Genomic DNA, 23,132 nt, shown 5'->3' with positions numbered 1-23,132 from the left:
TCCAGAGTATTTAAAGAGTTTTAAACTAATAAAGTTACATACTTCTCCCTTTCCTATAATTCTTGGTCTGAATCATACTTTGGCTTTGAGACCTTTATTTATTTATCTTTGAACTATAAAATATCACCAGTGATAAAGTGGCCTAAAAGGAAATTGTTTCAGCATGGTCACTAGAGCACTACTGTATACTGATTGGCCTTGTTTTTACTTTGGTTGTTTTGTTGTTATGCACCATTAGGTCCTTCAAATCAGCTTTTTACATGCCCAAAGTCTTATATCCATTCATCAATATCATGCACTGCAGTTTATGAAAATCTAAAACACAGAGGGTATATACCATGTATAGCCTACTGTCTATGTATAGGGTCAAAATAGAGGAAACACCAATATAAAGACTTTCCTGAGGGCTGCATGGGATGCCTTTTCATAACGTGGTTGTTTCTGATTGGACAAGAATGCCAAATTAGTGCCACATTTTGAGGATTTTGAGAAGTGTCATTTTATACATGATTTGATAATTTCTTAAATATATATGTATTCGGTTGAGAAAATGTATTCTCAGTGTGGAGATGATTTCTGGCCAATAATCCTCAATCAGGAGCTGCATCCCTCACCCTCTGTGGTGGGACTTAATTTTGGTTCTTCTTTTACTTTGACCATACCCTGTATCATGTTAAGCAAATGTTAGACGGACATTGTAGTGACATTATGGAAGCACAGCAATGGACATTGGGCAGAGATGTTATGATAGCTATACACAGTATTTACAGCGGGTTAGAAAGACTCCATCTGGCTTAGCAGACGTCCTCTGACAAGGAACCATTACCTTTCACACCTTTAACAGTAGGGCAGAATGACAGGAGGACATGGAGGAACATCACGAATACAAGTGATACAAAAGTTGAGTCAGTTCTGGCTAACACCCCTAAAAATATCCATTTGCTGCTTGGAATTCTGTGACTGAAATATCAACGTCAGAGTGAATCCTTTAACAAAACATTTGAGACCAAAAGTGACATTTTAACACCGTGAAAACTGCTGGTCAGTAAATTGTGCACCCTTTTTGAGAAACCATGTCTAATCCTCCTCAGAGAAACATGTCTAAACAATAATGAGCTGTTTGTTAACCCACAGTGGGGAACAGATTTTTTTTTTAAGTTTGTGTTTGTGCAATTCTCAAGCAGCAAATGGTATCATAGCCGTGGTGGCTAAGGCCTTACAAAGAGACAAAGAGTGGTTCTCCTAGACAACAGGTGGCACTGTGAGTGAAGGTGGAAAGCAGCAGAGGTATAAAAACTTCTGTGTTTCAGGCCAAAAGGAGGCAGGCTGCAGCAGGAGAGTCTACATCGATTCACCGAGGGAATCGTCATCATCCAGAGATAAGGGCAGGTAGAGGTCCTGTAAACACAGGGGAGCAAAAATATGTTAATAAATGTACAATTAAGAGTGTAAAATGATGGATTTGGAAACAAAAGGGCAACATGATGACAGGTCAGGACAGGGAGAGAAGTCCAGGTACCTTCTGCTTGTTGTTGAGGCCTGGACTGGTAGGGGTGGAGGTGGGGGAATGCTTGGAAATCGGGGTGGAGAGCTGGCTGCTGGAGCCCGTCCCGTTGGCTAAGAGAGCCCACAGAGGGAGGGATAAAGGAGGAGGAGGGAAACGGGAGAAAAAGAGGTAAACAGAGTAGTGTGGATTAGAAAGTGTGTAAAAGAGGCCCAAAGCTCTCCTTGGCTTTGGAGAAAAGTCAAACTTGGCCTCACTTGGCTCCAGTGCAGAGGAACGCAATCAGTCCAGGTCTAGGTGGCTGACAAGCTCTCTGTTTGTTCCTCTCTCTGCTAGATGACATTTTATTCACTCGCTCTGCGTCCTGCCACGTTGCTAGGATTCCCTCAGTGTGGAACATTGTGTTTATATCTGAGAGCAGCACAATGTGATGTAGCTGTCTGTGTTAAGTGGTTTAAAAGAGCTTTTTGTCTATAAGAGATGAAAAGAATTCAGAAGACTATAAGCCAGATGGCCAGTGTACATTTGAGCCAATGAGTGTTGAAAACACAACGTGCATAAAGCTTCATTGTTCACCAACTTAATGCCACTGGCTTCATTTGAAACACTCAGTCAGATAAACAGTCTTACAAAAGTAGACGTAAACTGTTGGAACACCAAAAACACTGACATCACAAAGCCTATTATCTTGTAATCTTAACATCTGTACATCTAAAACATGAACAACTCTCTCACATGCACTAAAGAGAGAGTGCTGCTGTTTCATTTACTGTAGAAACCAAACATTTAGCTTCAGCAGGGGAAGAGTAAAATTTTTCCTATGTATCAGAAGAGCTGCCTGTGCTGTCATGACTTTCTGGATTTATAGGCTCAGGTTTATTCATCCTCTGTGGAAAACCTAATCCAGCATGCTGATGTTTAATTGAAGTACTGTGTTTCATTGTGGTGTCTGTTCTCCAACCATTTATGGGCGTCCATCCCAAGGCCGTGCAAACACACTTTCAAAGTATTCAACTCATTAAACCCACTGCACCCTTGTAAGACACAAGGTGTTTTTTTTCCTCTCAGAGGCCGGAGGAGGCCAGGAGGAACGTGCTAGTGGTATGTGTATGAGGCTGCAGCATTTAATTACATTGGATTTTGATTCAATAATTTATCTATTCCATGAATGTTAGACTGTTATAGTATGGTGGAGAGTCTGCAGTGTATAAGGTGCACACACACCTATTGTTTCTTTCAGACCAGCTGTTAACAAAAGCCAGAGAAGCATTTAAAGACAGATGGCAGGTGTAGAGTATCTTGTTTATGGCCAATTATAATTTCACAGTTAGATGCTTCAGATAGTTTCAGATACAAATTTCATAATATCAAGTACACAGATTTATTCGGCTAATCATATGTTTCTGTCAGACCTGTGAATCTGTTGTTCGTTACAAGAATGACCTTATAGACTAACAGCGATGAACATGAGAGCAGCATAAAAAGCATTATGATGAACTAAAAGAAAGGAGAATATATTTTAGCATGTATACTAAAAGATACTCCCCCTTTCTTTTAGTTCTCCAGGTACAGCTTGGGTGTAAAAACTGAAATCTGGTAAATATTTTAATTTCTCATTATTATTCATGAGTAGTAATTCCTGTTGACATATACAAGCCATGTATATTTTTCTCTGCTGCAACCCCGTCATCAGCATGCTGACCTCTGAGGTATGAAAAGGTGTTAATACTCAACACTGCCTCTCCAGCATGTTGACCAACCATCTGCTGTCTTAAAGGCCAGGCATCCCCTTCCTAACCCCCCCCCCCCCCCCCTATCATTGATCAATAAAATATTCAAGACCACTAAAGGACTGAGGGCACCCACAGAGCTGGAGACCACACCACTTTGTCCTCCCCCCAACACCAATCATGTAAAATGGCATGAAACATTAACTGTGGACTACCTGCTGCAACCACACTGCCAGCTCTGAGAGCACCAACCCCCTGTCAGCCCTGCATTTACCCTACAAGGGATTTAAAAGCTCACCTGCTCCATCTTTCCTGTGGTGGAGAGACACTGTGTTGCTTTCTCACACTTTAACAGGCTTTAAGAATATGCAGCAAAACCTCTGTGAGGTGTGTGTGTGCGTCATCATGGTGTTTAGCAATAAGCAGTGGGAGGATTAATAACGTTTTACAAAATGAATAAGTAACACCTTTCTGAGTGTTTGTAGTTTATGTGAAAGCTGTCAGCGAAAACAGCTTTTTTTCATGCCTGCACCCGATCAGGTTTCATGGGGCCAACTGTTCAGCCAACTAATGCTGTAGCTATGTAAACTCTCGGTATGCTGCACAGCATCATAACAGAGAGGTATAGCTCTATTCTCCAGGGTTAAAAGCTGCTGTTAACATAAAAGATTAAAGCATGACCAGGCAACAGTGTCTCTATTATGTTCTACTGCCTCCTGGATATTATTAAATGTTAAAATCCCTGATTGTAAAACAAGCAGCTGGGAGCTGTTTACACTATCTGTGTTTACTTTCATGTTTTATTCATGTTTTTTTAAGAATCTGCATTGGCGACATTATACTAAATCTCATCAGATTACCCTCAACAGACAAAGGCTACATTTTTACTGTCCCCACTCTCAAGTATAAGAGGGTTTTAATGAGGTGTTGTACTGAGATAAGGAATTGATGTCATTTAGACCCCTCAGTAAAAGCTCTCTGGACATCAAAACATTGCATTTCTTCAAATGCAAAATGCATATAATGGACAAAGAAAATTTGGGTGGGGGAAAAAAATCTCCCTTTTTAGTATTCACACATTTTTTTTCTTTATTGGCATTGCATTTGTATTTAACCCATCTTCTATTGATCTTGTATTGATCCTAACAGGATGAGATCACGGTCTGCTACAGAGCAGCACCACTGACACTGGTACTTACTGTAGTGTCTCCCACCAAGACTCCAGGAGCTAATTGCTAAATCACTTTTCTGCCATATTTTATACTCCTATTCAATTATAATTCCAGCAATAAAATTAGCCCACTTTTATTTTCTACTGGCTCTCTTTGTTTTTTTATTTGTGTAAGAAGTTGAAACTACTTTGAGCTGTGTTTTAGAATGAGTTACAAATAATAATGGGCTCACTCGATTCAGCAGGAGACTTGCAGCGCCTGATTGGACCAGGACTCTTTCCAGAACCACGCTGAGGTTTGGGTCCCTTCATCACCCTGCATTCTGTAATGAGAAACACACAAAAGTTAGACATCATCATTGTTCACCCCGACTAAAAGAGAAAGCTGCACATTGGCTACATTGGTGAAAGACAAATATCGTACAAGACTGAGTTATGCAACCAGTTAGGTCTTGGTATAAACTTCTATCCTTCAGTATTCATTTTTTGAATATACGCTTATTCACTTTCTTATCAGTGAATGCTGCTCTCATATCAGTTTGACCAACAAGATATTTCTCATAGTTTAATCCATACTAAACATGAACATTTGTGGTTTTACAGGGAGTTAAGTGCAGGACTATTTTTTGGTGTTTTTGGTGGTTTTTGGTGCAGTGACTTCCTGAAGTCTTTTTCCTGGTTAGCTGTTAGCTAAGCTGAGCTAAGCTAATCAGTTGCTGTTTCTATACAGTACAGTAAGAATCTTCTCATCGAACTGTCATGAAGAAAGCAAGAGGTAAATCTGCAGAAGAATGACAATTAGCAGCTTGGTTAGATTCAAAGGGCCTTAAACTTTACTTTAATGTTGATGAATATTGTAACTGACCAATGTGTCTATGGCACCGGCAACAAAAACTGTCGAGTAGCAAAAGTTGGTATTGAATCTTGTAGTGTTTTAGTTCCTGATTTAAATCATACTGTTGCGAGATTCTGTCTGGCTTTTATTTAGGTAATGTCCTTGAATGCCTGCTTGTGTTTGAATAAAATTTAGCATTTAAGAATATTGGCTTTTTCTTTAGTTAAATTAGAAAATGGGTCATAGAAAAATATGTTTACCATCCTTAACTCTATCATTTAAGTATCATTGTGGAAACTCAGGCAGCGTATTGGCAACGGTATCAAAACACTAAATTCCTTGCCCTATTTTGACATAATTTGACTGCTATCCAGGGTTTACTGGCTATGACTCGAGTCATATCAGTTGCCTGTGAATTCCTATAAATCTATAATGATGAGTGCTTATGTAAATCAGATAGAAATGTATGTAGTATATTCTGGGTCACTGTATTAATCAGGGTAGACAGACTCCAGACATCGCTACTCCTCCCTCTGCATCTTCCCCTCTGTTTGTACTGTCAGGCTCTCTCTTTCTTTCTCCCTCTAGTCATTTCCTCCCCCTACCTCTCTTCCACTATTGATGCTAATTATACTATCTGTCCTCCCTCCGTCTCCTGGGATCGTACCATGTCTGTCTTCTCTCTCCTAACCTTCACACACTACTGGATACAAACGTACATTCATGTGCTGTTGTTAGCTAGGTGTGCCACCATGCCTTTGACAATACTTCAGACTGGCAGCTTGTCTAGACTACTCAGTAGCCTCAAAATAGCCCTGAGTACAAATATTCTTGCTCAGCTTCAACTAATGTTGTTGCTGCTTGAACAGAGCTGCTGGTACGTGTGCCCCTGTCTGTATGCACATCCATCTGTGTTGTCTTGTCTTTAACATAAGGAGTGTGAAAAACATCCACAAGGGATTTAAATCTATTTTGGTGATTCTGCCAAACCAAGTTAAAAAGCAGTGACTGTGCCCAGACAGCCAATTGCAGTGTGTACAGAAAGAATACTTTGTGGCATGTGTGTCACTTTTGGAGTTACACAATCCAAACTCCTTAAAAACATGTTAAAATGTCAGGGCTGACCATAAATGAATCAATGATGTATCACAAACAGGTCTCCCTCTCTGTCTCTGCCCTTCTTTACTTCATTGGATGGCCAAGACATTTTATTTAGCATTGCCCCAAGGTTAACATACACTGAATGAAACAATTTAGCTTTGGTTCCATGTGGGGAGTATGCTGAAAGGAAAGCAGCCAGATCATTATAAATGAACTGGAATCTCCATCCTACCAAGACATGAAAGGAACTGAGCGGAAGAGAAGGGATGAAGGGAGTGTAATGACTAATCCGCCCTGTATCATTGCTGCGTTAAAGGTGCAGTGTGTGTGTCCAGCAAAACAAACTTGGCAGAAAAGGGATGTAATATTCATAAGTATGTTTTAATTAGTGTATAATCACCTGAAAATAAGAGTAATTTTGTTACCTTTGAATGAGCCCTTTATATCTACACAGGGAGCAGATCCTCTCCCATAAAGCCCGCCATTTTTCTAAAGTAGCCTAGGATGGACAAACACTCTAGAGAGATCCTATTGCATTTCTTGCGAGTTTCATGGCCACTGTAGGTTCTCCTACACACTTGAAAGGGTAAATGCTAGATTGGATGGGCTGGAGGGATGAACTCTTGGAGGCGCGGTTAGGGTTAGCTTAAAGTTAAGGTTGCCATACAAATCTTGCCAGGGCTTTGTAAATCATCCCTCCGGCCCATGCAACTGACCACTTGTAAGAGGAGGCTCAGGAGTTTGATTTGGTTGTCATCGGCAGCCTCACCGCTAAATGCCACTAAATCTTACGCGCTGCACCTTTAAGATTAAAAGTCATAAAGATGTTGAATTGTTTGAGGGGGGACATTTGGCAGAAATGGGTTGTTAAAAATAGGGTTTTCAGGTCTACGTAGAGCAGAGCGACTCAGAGGATTGGTCTCACATTTTCTCTCATTGACTTCTCAGCAGTATCAACACCAGCAGATCAGCTGGCCTAAACCTGTCACCAGACAGATTAATGGCTCTTCTTCTCCACCTTTTCCTATCCCTGCTGACGACTGCAGATAACAGACTCCCCCTTACTCTCTCTGTCTCTTTGTTGGCCTCCATCTCACACATGATTTTTCTTCTCTTCATACTATCTGTTAAACATCCATAACAGAAAATGAAAAAGCCAAAGGAACCTCTAATGGGACATGGATTAATTAAATAACACCCCAATAACTACTTATTGCTCATCATATGTGGATATTTTCATATTATATATACAGTAAGTGATTTATTTTACGTGCTTAAGTGAAATATTAGACACCAGGGGAAATATACCAAAAATGTGGTATAAAGATCTATGATAGGAATTTAACAAAGTGATAAAAGGTTTCCATCCTTATTTATTTTTCTCAAATATTTGTCCTAAATGTCTAAAACGGGTCTATCTCATTATTACTGCTGAACAGACAGGGAGCCTAATTCCTGAAAGAAGTATAACAAACTATCCTAAATGTTCTCCCACACAGACCTGCGGTCATAAAAATCCCCAATAATGTTAACTTCAAAGACAAAAAGTGTCAGTTTACTCCTGTTAACAGCCATATGTGGGCAGAACGACTATCAGATCAGATTTAAAAAAAAAAAAGAGTGTACCGTTTTAAATACTAGACTTCTTTAAATCAAAATGCAGACATAAACAGTGCAGACTCCCTGTCAAGTGTGTCTTAATGTATGTGGGTTTTATTTGCTGCTGTACTTTTTATTAATATTTTCACAGCTTTACATTTTTACTGTCTTCAGGTTAATACTGCAGCATGATTTATTATCCAGCTCATACTATGTTCACCATGGTTTTACAATAACCCTACACAAAGGTGACGTGCAGTTCATGTCTAACTAAATAATATACTGTATTTCATGTCTATGTACAGTACAATAACTGGCTCAGACCTATATATACTGTGCTGTAAAATACAGACTAATGGTGTCATACTCACCATTCTCATCCAGAGAGAAGTCGTCCTGGGCGTAGCGGAATTTCTCTGGTCCACATGCAATGAAGACATCGTCTTCACCAAAGAAATCTTGAAGGCAGGTAACCTGTGAAGCCAAAAGCCAAAATCAATGAGACCCCTGATGATCTGATCATCATAAAAATGTCTTTACTGCACTCACTGAGATAGTTAAAGACTTTGCAATTGCCAAGAGACATCTGTTCTCATTCGTCAGATCCTACTCATGTTGTCATAATTTGATAAAGTGCATTTGAAATGCTGATTCAGCACTAATTTAAAACCGTCACCCACACAGCACACTGAAGTGTTGCTAATGGCAGTGTGGAGGAAGTGCCATGACTGATGTGCTTTGATGACAGAAATTAAAACATTAACTCTGATTACATTTGAAAACAAACCAAAAACCTAAGAACTCTAGTTGGCAGACAAGTTTTTACAGAGGATTTATCAGCTGCCTTTGTTTTTTTAACTTGTCATGTTAACATGCCTTTAGCTACAGTACATGCGTGTAACAAATCACACGCAGACAAAAGACACAAAAATGCCCAAACAGAGTATAATGTTAAACCTTTGCTGTAGTGTTTAAATGATTCAACTTCCATCCCCGGGGACTTTTTCACTCTATAGCAGCTGTTGACACAATATGGCCTACTTAGTGGACAGATGTCTCTGGGCCACACCTTCTCCTCTGCTCTCCATTATAAAAGGCCCCATTACCAGATCAGGCATGCCTGTTAAAGCTAAAAGCTGTGTTTCCCCCTGGATGTTTCTTCCTTTTTTTGCCCCAGTGCAGTTGAGATTTGTTACAAAATATGACAGTCTCATCTCCAGTTTGCCTTTCATCACCTGCTGAAATGTGTTCTATTTCACTGACTCATTTTATCAAGACATGAACTGAGTGAACTACAAAATGAGTACTTTGTCTTGAGGCTAATTTCCTAAAAACACCAAATCATGACTCTCTTCTGGTTTCTCTGAGATGTCCATGGCCTGAAAGATTATGTTGGGATGTTTGCCAGGAAAGTCAAGATGCATCATTGCATCCTTTGTGATACACATCCAAACTATGAGCTGCAGATAATTTGGGAACACCGCACCCCAGCAGCTGCCATGTTGCTTCTCGGCCCTGCTAGACAAGCTGAAAGTGTGTGGTGGTGACTCGCTGGCGTGGCATCCAACAGCTGTACCCTCTCTATGTCCCATAAGATTCCCCAGATACAGGCCTGCTAGATCCTCGTTGAGGTATAGAGATGGGGTTTGACTCCAGGGATCAAAATCTAATTGGTTTTTCAGCCAGGGTGAATTTTCAGGCTTCATATAGTGTGTTTATTGTGATAATTATCAAGAGATTAGATACATGTTACTTTCATTAGGTTAAACTGCTGTGTGGCAAGAGGGGCACCTGACAGTTAATCATAAGATGGATGCATTAGGAAGAGCTCTTTTCCCTCCAAGGCAAAACCCTTGCAGTAGGTGGAGGAGAGGAGATGGAAATGGGTGGGAGGGTATAGAGGCTAGTCAATGTTTTAATAGCTTTAAGAACAGAGCTGATTAAAAGGATAAAGTGCTTATCAAAAGGCTGCTACCTTAATCTCTCCATTCAAAAATAAAGATTCTGTCCTCTCTGCAGGCCTCTGGTTGACAGGCAGCACAGTCAATCTGTTCACTCAATGACCTAAAAGAGGATTCAATATGAATACCTCAAAATAAAAAGATTGCAAGGGTTTAAACATGAACAAATGATCCAAAAATCATTGGAAATTGTTGCAAAGGAACCTTGTTCATTGACTTTGTTGGCTTTGAAATCCAAACTTTATCTCTCTTTCTCGTATCTGTGACTGAAATGGAAGTGAAATAGTACTGCAATAGCATTGCACATAAACCAAGATTGTTGCTACCTCAATTGCTAAATAAATCCAAAAAATACACATACACACACTTTCATGACGCAACATCTCAGAAACATTTAGAGGGTGACTCGCTAAAGAAGCAGCATGCTCCTAGATAACCAGGATTCATCCCCATTTATAAGAAGGCATCCACCGTCCTTGTGAGTCCATGGTAAAAACATTGAATCCTTGTAATAATACTTCCAAAAAGGGATCACTTAAAATTCATATTTTCTGTACAGTTGCAATTCAGATCTTTGACCGCTCCTCTTTGCATCAAGTCCACAAATAATAAAATGCAGTGTGTGTCAAGTGTCCTGCAGATACTCCATCAATCACCTAAGCCTGGCTTACATGTGCACAACATTCTGATTAATAACATAATTATCATTAGAAATGATCTTTTCTCATAAATGTGATGCCCGTCATGGGTTTATAGTTATCTTAGTGAATTTTGTCAGCTGGCATCTGTCCAAAGTTGATGAGATGTTGTAGAGAACCAAATGTAAAATGTCAGTTGCTTTGAAACATGGCTGCCTTGATGAAAGGCCAGACCAGCATGGGAACATTTAGATATAGGTTAGGTTGAAGCATCCTCTCTCAATTTGAAAAGGTCAGTAAACTGCATCAACCAGGCCCACCTGACAACAGTTACTAGGAGAAGGACAATATGACACAACGTGATGCCACTCAAATTTAAGATCACCACAAGTCTCCCAGCACTGTTTTATAAGCCATACTGCATTGTTAGATATTTCACATGTAATACAAGGGTTAATGAGTAGATGTCATTTGTTTGTTTATTGGATGAACATGGGTGGGGTTTTCTGGAAAACTGGTTGCTTCCAGACTCCAGGTGCCCAACACCCACCCACTCTGTCCCACCAAGCCCATCCCTAATCTCTGCCTCACCAGCTGTCAGGACCACATGACCCCCCCCCCCCCAAAAGAAAAAACCAACAACGCTACCAGCAGCTACACAGTGATCCACTAACTACAACGACTGAATTATTCAGAGTTCCTTTAGCTCAATGCTGACCAGTCGTCCACAGACCCCAAACATTCATTAGATAATGGTAACCAAGTTGAGATGAGTTGAGAAATGAAGAGCTTTGTTTTTCTGCGCTTACAGGAAAAAGTGGGCCACAAGTTATTGTAATGTCTATAGTTACTCGATAAACTGATGGATGGGATATTTCAAAATTCATCATCAAACCACAAGAAAACAATCTATTAGAGACCAATAAAATAAGCTAGTATACTAAATTTCATATATGATCCACAGTTATTTGAAATAACTCACATACAACCATAGTTGTAAAAAAAAAAAAGAAAAAAAGAAAAGTAATTATAAATTGGGATAAGCAATGTCAGCTGGCCTCAAAAGATGTTTGTGTTAATACATGGCCTGATCATGAATTATTAGTAGTAGTAGCATTATAATCATTAAGATAACCATTTCAGGTGTGACTTAAACTACATTCTGTTCACACCAACCAAAGCTAGTCTATTCAACATTTTGTTGTGCAAAACATTTTTTTTGTATTTCAGGTCAATAATGGACAAAGAGCAGTTTCTTGGTGCTTTTGTGTGAAGCAGCAGGAACCATCTCCTCCAAACAAAGCTCATGAAGCCTTTGTCTGCCTTTGCAGCTGCTTGTCTTGACTTCAGCTCATCTTTTCAACAGCACAGTCACAGCAGAGATGAATGAGTGACTAAGGTCCAGTACCTGTCTCGTCTCTGACTCCACACAGCCATGTTAATTGATCTCTCTGCAGAAGTAAAGCTATTCAATGTTGCATGATAACATTTGTCACAATCTGTAATCAGTACTTGTCTGACAAATAGTAAATGGCTTACCACCAGCGTTAAAAAAAGTAACTGGTTACACTAATAGTCTCTGCTCTGAAGGACTCTGGCAGAGTGATCTCAGATCAGTTCATGAAGGTTTCCTTCTGCTTCTATACTACCCAGCCAGAAATGCAACTGTACTCTGTAAAATAAAAATAATAAAAACAGCAGGTTTGCAAGCGTGCACACTGCAGTAATGTGTGTGTTCATTATAGTAGCAGAGTACATGACCCTAGAGAAGGTGTAAGTGCACAGAGCATTTAACTAGGAGGGCAATATGGGAAAAAGAAAAGATGAAAAATTATCTCATTGTGCATAAATTAGTTTTCATTTAATGTAACATTGTGTAGTCTGAGCATTACTGAGCTATGTGAAAGACAATCGAAGTATAAAAAAGCTGAAAAAGGGCTGAAAAAGAGCCAGTAGCCATTGCTTTGCAACCCATGGGGAAACTCCCACACCATTTCCATCACTGTAGGCACACAAACTGATCAATATCAACGCCTCTGCACCGAGTGGAATATTCCACAAAAATACACAGTTTCCATTTTATCCATTTTGGTTGAGTGTTTCACAGGCAGTGCAAAACATCAACCACAGCTTCAAAAAATAAAAATCATGTCAGGTTGTCTGCTTTTATATCATCAGTTCAGTATACGCAAATGCAATTACAGTCAAATCCAGTAATACAAAAAAAAAAGATTAGTTCAACTCTAACATTGATTTTTAGTACCAGTTGCACTTCTGACCTGTCTGTGACCTTGGTGCACCAGCACAGCGCCTGTGTGTTACTGTAGGTGCACCGGATGCATTTGGAGCACAGATGAGTCAGTTAGGCAGCAATATCTGCACAGTCATGGGGACCAGCTGGTGCCTGATGTTGTTTTAACCCCACCCCTCCCCAACCCCAAGGAAGCAGGCTCTCCATTTGGCTGACTGATGTGGCCGTAGCATTATTAAATTGTGTTTCCTCCTCTTCTCCCCCGGGTCATGCTCACTTGTTGATGTGGTGTTCATGCAGTAACAGGGGGTCTGTGAGGGGATTCAGGCAATCAGGATGCACATAAGCTTCCACTGCCTGCTTGAGACGCTTTATCATGGGGACCACGCCCCTCTGTCAGCCTGTTTGCCTCTGCTTCATAATGTGTGTGGGGGGAGGGGGTTGGGGGGTGTGCAACAGAGTGAAATGTGGCTGCAGTGAACTGAGTTGACGTCTGAGGAACAGAGAGCAGGCAGGTAAGACCCCATGTAAAGAGCACACTCAGCGTATTACAGCCATTGTCACAAACTGAATCCATCACGGCAGAGCTTATTGCCATGACAACTGCTTCTGCAGCATGGCAAAGAGCAGGCAGACTGAAAGAGCAGTGATAACCGAGCAAAAGCAGGCTTCCCTACTACCCGATGTATTTTAGTCGTTAAGAAGCTCTAAACCCATGCCTGTATCCATCTATTCAGTGAATAATTTCTTACTGGGAGTTATTAACTTTTAAAGCAAACTGGAATCTTTTGTTCTCTGACAATAACAGTGTGACCTTGTGCCTGAAGCATGCGTTTCTTTTCTGCTGTGGCTCTTTGTTGACAAATCAATTACATTTAAAAAAAAAGAAAAAAAAAAGACTTAAATTCCAAACCGGGTCGCAGTAATGGGCACTCAAATCCGTCAAAAAGCCCTCTGTAGTGCTGCAGACTCATCAAGACCATTCAGAAGTACAAAATCACACACAATGCATCTTCAACATGTCTCACAAACAACACCGAAATTTGCATTTATTAGACGAAAACATTCCTAATGTGCAATTCAGACTGTAGAAGCAAATCAGTACTATTTTTCTATGCAGAAACATCCATCAAAAAAGGAGTGAATACAAAATGGCTGCCAGCAATTAGATAAACACTGTCTGCTTTAATGTAGCCTTAGGAGCAGCGAGGGCATTTAGAAATGCACTTTTTTTTTTTTTTAGGCAGGGAAATAATTACTCCCCATCAGCAAAAATAAAATGATCGTAATTTGCTCTAAGAATGGAAAATGATTCCTGAATCCACTGGCCCCACCCTTCCCCAATTGAAGCGAAAAGCACCAGCCTTTGAGGGGAAAATGAGAGAGATTTTGTTCACATTAGTGATGAAGAGTGAAGGGCAGGCTGTCTCTACAGACTGCACAGCCCTGAGGAAAGACAAAAAAAATCAAGTAGCCATTTCAAAAATGATACGAAACACATCACCTTTTATCTCACAAACTCATCCTTTACAACTACACATATCCACACCACAGTTCACCAATTCACACCCAATGATGGGATGTATACAGGTAAAAAATCATCACATGTGATTTTTTAAGCAAAGGCTTGCATTAATAGTAAACTCTCACACCCACTACAGGATGTGGTATCTGACAGACCAGTCCACACCAGCTGGGCTCTCTTTGTGCCTGGGATGTGGTCTCCTAGCAACCGGTCCTAGCAGCTATCGCAATGGAATGGGAAGAGGAGGATCGGCGCAGAGTCAGGGAGGGGTGGGCACTGCATCAATATTGCTTCTACCATATCACCTCCACCACAGAGCAGCTGCAGTGTGCCTCTGCACACAAAGAGACCCCATAATGTGTGCAGCATTTCTTACATTTCTGTGCTCACAATGACAATGTGAGTTCCTGGTAGATATCAATGTTAAACCAATTATGAAATAATTAATTTATCTACAGTGATGAAAACACAATCAACAATCTCATATTGGGATAGCTACCATCTGGTGGCTGTAAAATTCAATTTTCAAATTATTATCAAAAATGCTTGGCAAGAAAAGATAGGAACCAAACCCAACCATACCCCTAAAATAAAATAGTACCAGCCATATTACAATATCCAAACATCTTAAAAAGGTGTGGGGCAGGCAGACTGCACCCCTGGGAGGGAGCATTAAAATCAAATTCCCCCATCTATCATTTCAGAGCACCTCCCCTCCTCCATGTTGCTGTGATTTGGGCCTTATATCAATACAGAGGGGTGAAAAAAAACAGACGAAGAACAACTAAAAGGCTCAGCAGGACCCAATGCCCAGTCCATCTGTAATGAATTATACAAGAAAAAGGTCCCTACATGAGAGTTAGCGAACATATAAACATATCAAAGAAAGGACAGAGGAACAGATGTCCTTGTTCATATCCACACATGCTTTCACATTTGCTGCTTCTGTTAAATAACTGTTTCACAACGGTCTGGAAAGCACAGGTATTTGATCTGTTCAGTAAAATACAGGTGTGATGTGATGTGGCTGGATCTGGAGCAAGGGATTGATTGATACAAAATACTGCATTAATTCCCTACTTATCCTCTGGATGACAGAAGGGTTTCATTATGGTTGTTATGATGTCTTTACAGTCAAAGGGTCACTGTCTACTGTGTGTATTGTATAGAAAACAGTGTACAGCTATCCATAACCAATTATACTTGTTTAAACTACTCACATTTTATTTAGCACTTTGTTAAGCAGCATACACTTCTGATAAGGATATTGTAGACAGTGTCTTGCAGACCTTTCTGCAGCCTTCCAGGTGGGCAACACAGCATGCTGCCAGTGGTTGTCCCCTCAGACTGCTCCAAAACACCATGAACATGAATAAAACATTGTGTCCTTTTAACCTTAGTCCGTGTGTGGATTAAACAATAGTCTTAACAAAGCCTTTTGTTTCAACTAAATTTATATGTGTCCAACTCCATACTAAATATTTATTCTACAAAATATTCACTCTACTGATCTTCAATGTGAACTTTCCATGAAGGTACGAGAAACAAATACACTTTATTGGCAGTGGACTTGGGATGCAGCTATTTGCCTTCTACAGTATGTTGGGAAACAGTCATTTAAAACTGGACAGATGTCAGATAGAAAGTTATCCAGCTGTTTAGAAATCTCTGTAACTGCCCACACTTAAACGGTTGAACCAAATTCATATTAAAATATGGTTAATTTAAGGCAATACTTGCTGTAAACTAATGAATGTTTGTCAGATGTGTATTTTCCCCAACTTAAATGTTTAGACATGACCAGTATGTCAATAAGGTCAATCTGCAGTGCTTGCCGGTTACAAAATAAAGACCTCTTTGTATCTGGAAACCTGAAAGGATTTGTCAATTAATCATGAGGACATCTTGGGCTCTGTGATTTTATTTTATTATTCATTTTATAAACTCAATTAATGCATTAGAGGAAAAACTAATCAACAGTTCTGGACCTACAGTACTGTCTAGATTATTTTATTTGAGTACTGTATTGCCTTTAATCTCATACTCAAGTGTATACAATAATACAAGTCTGATGTCACTGCAAGTCCTCACTGCCCACTGCCAGCAACTGGAAATGTTTCTCTGCAGGGTCTTCTCGAGGGATTCCCTGTGCCCTGAATTCTGTTTGGCTAAAACAGCCAACAGGATCCTGTCACTGAACACCAGAGAGTAGTGAAGGTTACTCAGGACACTGTGCCCTTTATTCTGTGGCTTTTGTTACATGAAACAAGACATGTCTGTATTTTCCAACCTCAACATGCAACTAAGGCATCATCTCAATTTGGGAATTCATGCAGAGAATCCAGATGTGCCAGAGATTGACTCTGGGACTGTCTGATGTTGTACCCCCAAACGTCAGATGTATCTCAGCCTGAGATTACAGTATGTCCCACGAAATATCTTCATGTACACAATGAAAGTGACATTGAGGATACTGAGCTGTAATGAGCAAAATGCAAGTCACTATGGTAGTTTAGAAGCTTCCATGTCTGGTTTTGATGTGTTTGTTATCATGGTCTACAACCATATTCTCACAGTTTTATTTAAATGGCATTGTGCACAAACCCCTATTGGGACAAAATGATCAAACACAACAATACAGGGTTTGGTCCTTTGTACACTACCATAGTGGGTGGAAGACCAAACATCCCAGGACTTTTCAGCTTTTGAGACAGGTGAAAAAGGCCAGTGGCCTAAAAAGTAACTCCACAACAAAGGCTAGTGGACATGATACTAATGACCTGAACCACATGACAGGTGAATATGTTGCCTCAGTCTGAAACTCAAAATGCAGGTCATTGTGTACACAGGTTGTTCTCATGATGCTTGTGGTTCTCAAGAACTGCCGTGTCATTGTTGACTCAGGGTAGGACAATAAGATTTTGTCATCTACCAACAGTTTCCGTTTTGAATGTCAGTGTAGTTAAATGAAACCACTGATGAATCAATGTGAATGTTTGTTCTTTTTTTGCATCTCCAAACAAATAATTTGTACTTTGATCCTGATGATATCTGGGTGTGGGTGAATGTATGAATGATGAACTGTCTTCAACCTCGACCACAAATTTTCCTATTGTGTAGCTTTACTTACATACTACACTATACCACCTTTATTCTAGTTACAACTAGAACCTGCGTTAAACAAATTTTGTGTGACGCAGATTCAAAGAGAAAAAGAACATATACAGTAATCCGCTTGCTACTGTACATTTGAATTTTTGGAAGGTTAGAGTTTTTCATATACATATTGTAACCCAATGAACTCTGCACATGATTTTGTGTCTTTCACCTGACCTGGGAGTGTGGATGAAGTAGAGACATACCTGCTTGCCATCAAGCGTGTAGATCCTTTTGACCACGCCACTTTCAAGTTTGATGGCCTCTGTGATGTCAGTGAGCACCTGCTCGAAGGAGTGTGCCGTTTTCTTATTGAGCAGAACACGCACAGCCTTGCGTGGTTTCACACCGCTGCGCATCACCGTCACTAGCTTGGGTCGAATAAAGTCCTTGGTCTCTCTGGACTCACCGGCGGCCTTGGCAGCAAAGGACTGCATGTTCTTCTGGCTGGCTGAGGCCTTTACATTCACAGACCAGTTGGGGTTGACATTCTTTGTGTAGTCAACCTTCTTGTAGAAGTTCTCCGATGCACAAACATAGCTTTCCCCTGAGATGGCAAAGAAAAATTGGGTTAGTGTGTCGTAACACAGCGCCATTCAACTTTGACACTTGAGAGTCCCAGAGGGATCCATTTAGAAACATTTGAACAAGAAGGAAGTTAAGTTAAATGTTTTTTGATCCATTAAGGACCACAAACTAAATTCCATTCATATCCATCGTATGAATTGAACTGGATATCTCAAAACCAAATCTACAGTATCTGTTGACTAATTAAATTCCACTGGGAATAAATGGAAATGTGTGTTTCTATGATTAGGAAAAATATTTGGTGGATTAAAACCATCCCTTTTGTGTAGGAAACAAATAGAGTTTCATGCTAATGTTTTAGGGTATAGAATATGTTACAATATGTGCAGTTCCAGGATGAATGAATTACACCTGAAATAATGGAACAGAGACCATGTTATTGTGTATCTATGAATTATGATGTAGCTCACACTTGTATGTCTTTGTCTGGTGTTGAAGGAAAAAAAGAGGAGCTTAAACATCAACTACCTCCCATGAGACCACAGCCCAGTCCAACAATACCCGCTTTACAAAACAGGCTGACAGTAATAAAAATACAGTAGAGACACATCTTAACACTTAAGAGATTCTTTGTGTTTTGAGTTTGTTGTTGAGTATGTTGGCTTGGTCAAATGTGTATTATAACAACCATAAATCTAGATACAGACTGCCAGACTGCCTTGTTAGTTTGGACATCACTCATAAGGACAAATTCAGGTGGTGTCTGAATTAAGTCATGTCATAAAGTGTTCTTTTACCATTTTTTTAAATAAAAACGGCACTTCTATCAATTTAAATATCTTACAGCCATATTGTAGGCTACTACTCTCAAAATGGCCCATATATCCTTCACTTCTCTTAATAATCCTCCATTTTCATCCCCATTTATCAAATTCCAGTTTTTTCCTGTAGATTGTGCTAGTCTTGCTCAGGCAGGGAGAGAAGCTAAAAAGTACAAACACAAGACTGCAGGGGAAGAGAAATGAAGAGAAAGAGAAATTTTGGCAAAAGGGGTATGCAGAAGGCAACAATTAGGCCAAATGTGGAGAAATTATGGCAAAGACAATGGCAGAAAACAGGATTACACAGTGCAGAAGAGATTGAGCAATTAATTATATCCCACAAGAGGCACAATGAAATGCCCCCCACCACACACAGTGCTTATTGTGCTGCTCATTCTTTACTGCGCACACACACACACTTGCATTCCTATCTTTCCTAAGCAGCTCAAGTCGCAGAGATGATCATCTCATTTTGAACAAATTAAGATGCAGTTCTTCTAGCTTTACCCCAGGCTCACCCAATCCACCTCGCCCCACTTCTTTGGGAGGATCTCATAAATTATTGTTTCTCAGCTAAAAGGAACAGAAATTTAAGATGGACCAGGTCTTGAACTGATTGTGAGGAACAATAAAGTCTGCCATAAACAACTCAAAGTTACAAAACTGTCCTCATTAACACCCCCACCTTCTTCTCAAATGAAAACTTTATGTTTCTGTATCTGGGCAAAGGTTCAACAGAAATACAACTTTCCTCTGACAGGCTAATGCCTGGATCATCCTGTTGGGTGCCAAAGCAAAGGCTTCATTCAATTTCCAAAAGAGATTCCAAATCATCTTTGGCGACTTTCATGACATTAATCTGTGAGCATATAAATCAGTTCTTGTTCCGATGAGCTTGCTGATGCCAAATTTAGACTACAACAGTCACCAACAGCCATGATGGCAGCTGCTCATAAAGCTGTCTGTCCAGTTTTATACTACTCCATCTATCAGACAGAAGCAAAAACTGATAAGCTTCTAAAGCAGTAAGAGTGTTAATTATGTTGCAATGTAAAATACCTTGACTGCTGGTTAAAATTTCCATATACTGTTACCATGAATGCTGATGGAGATGCTTGGCAGTAAAAATGTATAAAATCTCAAAATTGACTCCCAGATTGTGATCAGAGATGGAGAATTAGTTGGGAATGTCATCTGTTAATGAACCATTTATCCCATGCTGAGCTGTAGAGAGACGACTTTACACTTTACTGCTCAGTATGAACATTTCTGAGAGCCTAAGCTAATCACCCTGAAACTGAGACCCATTAAAACCAATGAAGAAAAAAGGGAGAGAACATGTTGTTTTTTCTTTTTTCTAAATTAGGCCGTTTAGTTCAAACAGAGCAAAGGGAGTGAAAATGTAAAACAGAGCTTTTATCAAATTTTCATATATACTTCCTTACATTTTTTTTGTACAGAAAATAACGCTTTGCATTTTGAAAAGTGGACCATGTCACTCAACTACCCCTTCAGATTACTAGTCGATGTCAATCATATGAAGAGATTACAGGAGTCTAGGCTGCGCAGATAAAACGTATTATCTTAGAACTGGAGATGTTGCGCTTCTAAATCTCCTCCACCCAGAAACTGACTTGAAATTGCAGATCCTCTTTGCCTATAATTTCTCCGTTTGATTTCACTACAGAAGCTCTACAGGGGAACAAAGAAACTGATGATGTAAGTGATTTAGCATCCCATAAAAGAAATGCATGAAATTTGGGCTGGATGATTTTCCAAAGATATATAATTGTGATTATTTTGACTGATATTGCAATTGTGATATGATTTGCATGTTAGAAGGAATTAGCATTTTTACGTCATCATTTTCATTGAAAAACTTTTGTGGGAATATTCAAATGATTATGGCATGATCACTGTGGAGCTGTACTAAAAAGAAGTTTTCTTAAATCTATAGACTATGATGTGTAGAGCAGGACATCAGCAGCACATAATCAGCACCACAACCTGCGATTTGAAAATTGTAAGAGGCTATGTTGCAATTTCGATACATTTTTTATTAATTGTTCATCCCTATTTGAAATCAGGTACAATAAGTGATTGGCAGGTCATCCTAAAATATGCATACCTTCCTCTAGCTCCTCCAAGGTTGAGATCTTGCGTAAACCATCAACAGTGAAGATGAAGCGGACACCCTGCGGCAAGTTAATGTGATCTGAGAGCGAGCGTGTGAGGTCAGCCAGGAGGGCGTCAAAGGTGCGAAATCGATCATTGGCCACAGCGTACACGATGCCCTTGAAGTAGCGGTCTCCATTGCGGTAGAAGCGCACCTTTTTGGCTTTCTTCTCATTGGTGAGGGCCTGCAGAGTGCGCGTGCGGTAGAAACTGCAATGGGCACTGTGGGTAGGGCTAGGAAGTCCATTCAGGCGCCCGCCCCGAGGGGTACGGGAGGACTTGTCTCGTTCGTCAAAATGTCCAAAGTCAAGCTCCATGATGACTGCAAGTTGTGATGGTTGTGACAGATGTGTGGTGGTGGTGACCAGCTCCAGAGAGTCTAGCAAAAAGGGAAAAACAAAGTTGGTTTATTTCAAGAACATGGGCCAGATAACTATTAAAAACCTGCCTCAGTTCCTGATAAAGTGACCATTTATTAACGACTATGACCCAGATTAATTTCTAGTAACACTGATTATTTTTGCTGTCACTTATCTTCAGTACAAGGTAAACTAAAGTCAATACCCAATGTTTTGCTTAAGAAATTTTGAATTAAAATTTGGTACCAACCTATACTGCTATGAATCACTATAGATTTTTAGATCAAACATGGAATTATTCATTTTCCTTTCATTTCATTGTCAAAGCAGAAGAGACACTTAGCTCCTGTGATTTGGGCTTCATGTCATTAGGTTTCAAAGTAGTCTATAAATCTACCACAATGCTCATGGTTTCATCTGCATATAGGTGGAGAATGAATAAAACCACAATTCACATGTGGTGAGACTAAAGGACTGCTTTTGAATGCACTGGTCTTTGGACTGCAGCCAAATGTGTCCTCATTTAAGGCAGTGATTAATGATCCTTTCTCAAAACCTGACACATCTGTGTGTGTGCACAAATGTGAGTTTAAATTGTGAAATCTCTGCTACTAATCAGATCAAAAGTACAGGTTACTCTCAGCACTCCTTGAGTCCTTGAGCTAATTTATACAAACGATATGATGGGCCTTTGCAGATTTAACACCCTGTGGAACTGGGGAGTAGCAATTTTTTATCAAGGTGTCTTGGTATCAAATAAGATCATGTTTAAACAATCATTTTTGATTCAATCTGGGATTTTAATTATGTAGATTTAAGCAGGTATGAAAATAGGATCGTACACAGGGATGCACAATTCATGAATTAAGGAGGAATTTTCTTAGATTAACGTCAAAATCCAGTATCTCATCTGCTTGGACTAGACTGCTTCATTGTGCATGTTGCACATACTGTATGTCTGTACTGTACTGTCTCTTCTGTATTCAGCCCACATACTGTATACCTGTGAGCAGTTCTCTTACTTGCCCAGATGAATCAGTAACTGGCACATGGCCAACTAATACAGTTCAAGGGTACATTTCTAAAATTATCTTTGAAGGAACATACAGCAACCTGTTGACTGTTGTTTGAGACATCAGAAATCAATCAAAGCCGGAAGTCTCTATGAATCTCTGATAACTATAAATGAAAAACATTCAAATTCACAGACTTCAGATTCAATAACCTCTACAAAAAATCCACAGATGAAATCAAAATAAAATTGCATTAGGTAAAGATAACAGTCACTCATTGTCATCCAATTAAGTGAGGTGAGTACTTCTTAAAACCAAGAACCTGGGTATGGGTATCTCACTGTATGGCCATCAATTTGCCACTTTGTTTTTGCATTTCTAGGTGTTTGTAAAGTTTCACCACAATAGGACCGTATTAGAAGATTCCATGGAAAGTGTTAACTCTGTTTTTCCTCCAAATACCAGAGATGTACTGGATTTAAATGTTACAGGAGATGCAGCCCTTCCTGCTTCTTAGAAATTATGCTAATGATGCATCTGTTCTGCCAATAAACAATAAACCATTTATTCTGGGAGATGCACTGTTCCGGAGACTTGAGTAGCTTCTCTATTTAAAGCCAGATCTCTTCCTCTTAACCTCTCACCTGATGACAGAAGATGGAACAAGTCACTTGTCAGTAATCACAAAAACTCAATGAAGCGTAGCTTATAAAACAGAACACAGACACACGCCCATAGAATACCCACTACCACCCACACAAAAGA

General features: G+C 39.8%; 1 protein-coding gene across 1 annotated transcript; it reads right to left on the bottom strand.

Moving 5' to 3' along the window:
* Positions 1–1,341: 1,341 nt before the first annotated feature.
* LOC128371648 (neuronal migration protein doublecortin-like) lies at positions 1,342–21,330 on the bottom strand. The gene is made up of 6 exons (XM_053332013.1): positions 20,949–21,330; positions 17,678–18,018; positions 8,312–8,414; positions 4,639–4,728; positions 1,520–1,617; positions 1,342–1,398 (listed from the first exon to the last, which is right to left on the bottom strand). Exons 1-6 carry the CDS (start codon positions 21,310–21,312, stop codon positions 1,342–1,344), a joined length of 1,053 nt encoding a protein of 350 aa, XP_053187988.1. The 5' UTR covers positions 21,313–21,330.
* Positions 21,331–23,132: the final 1,802 nt, after the last annotated feature.

Source organism: Scomber japonicus, chromosome 13 (assembly GCF_027409825.1).
Source record: "Scomber japonicus isolate fScoJap1 chromosome 13, fScoJap1.pri, whole genome shotgun sequence".
In the NCBI taxonomy this organism is placed as follows: domain Eukaryota; kingdom Metazoa; phylum Chordata; class Actinopteri; order Scombriformes; family Scombridae; genus Scomber; species Scomber japonicus.
This window is presented reverse-complemented; position numbering and strand designations above follow the sequence as displayed.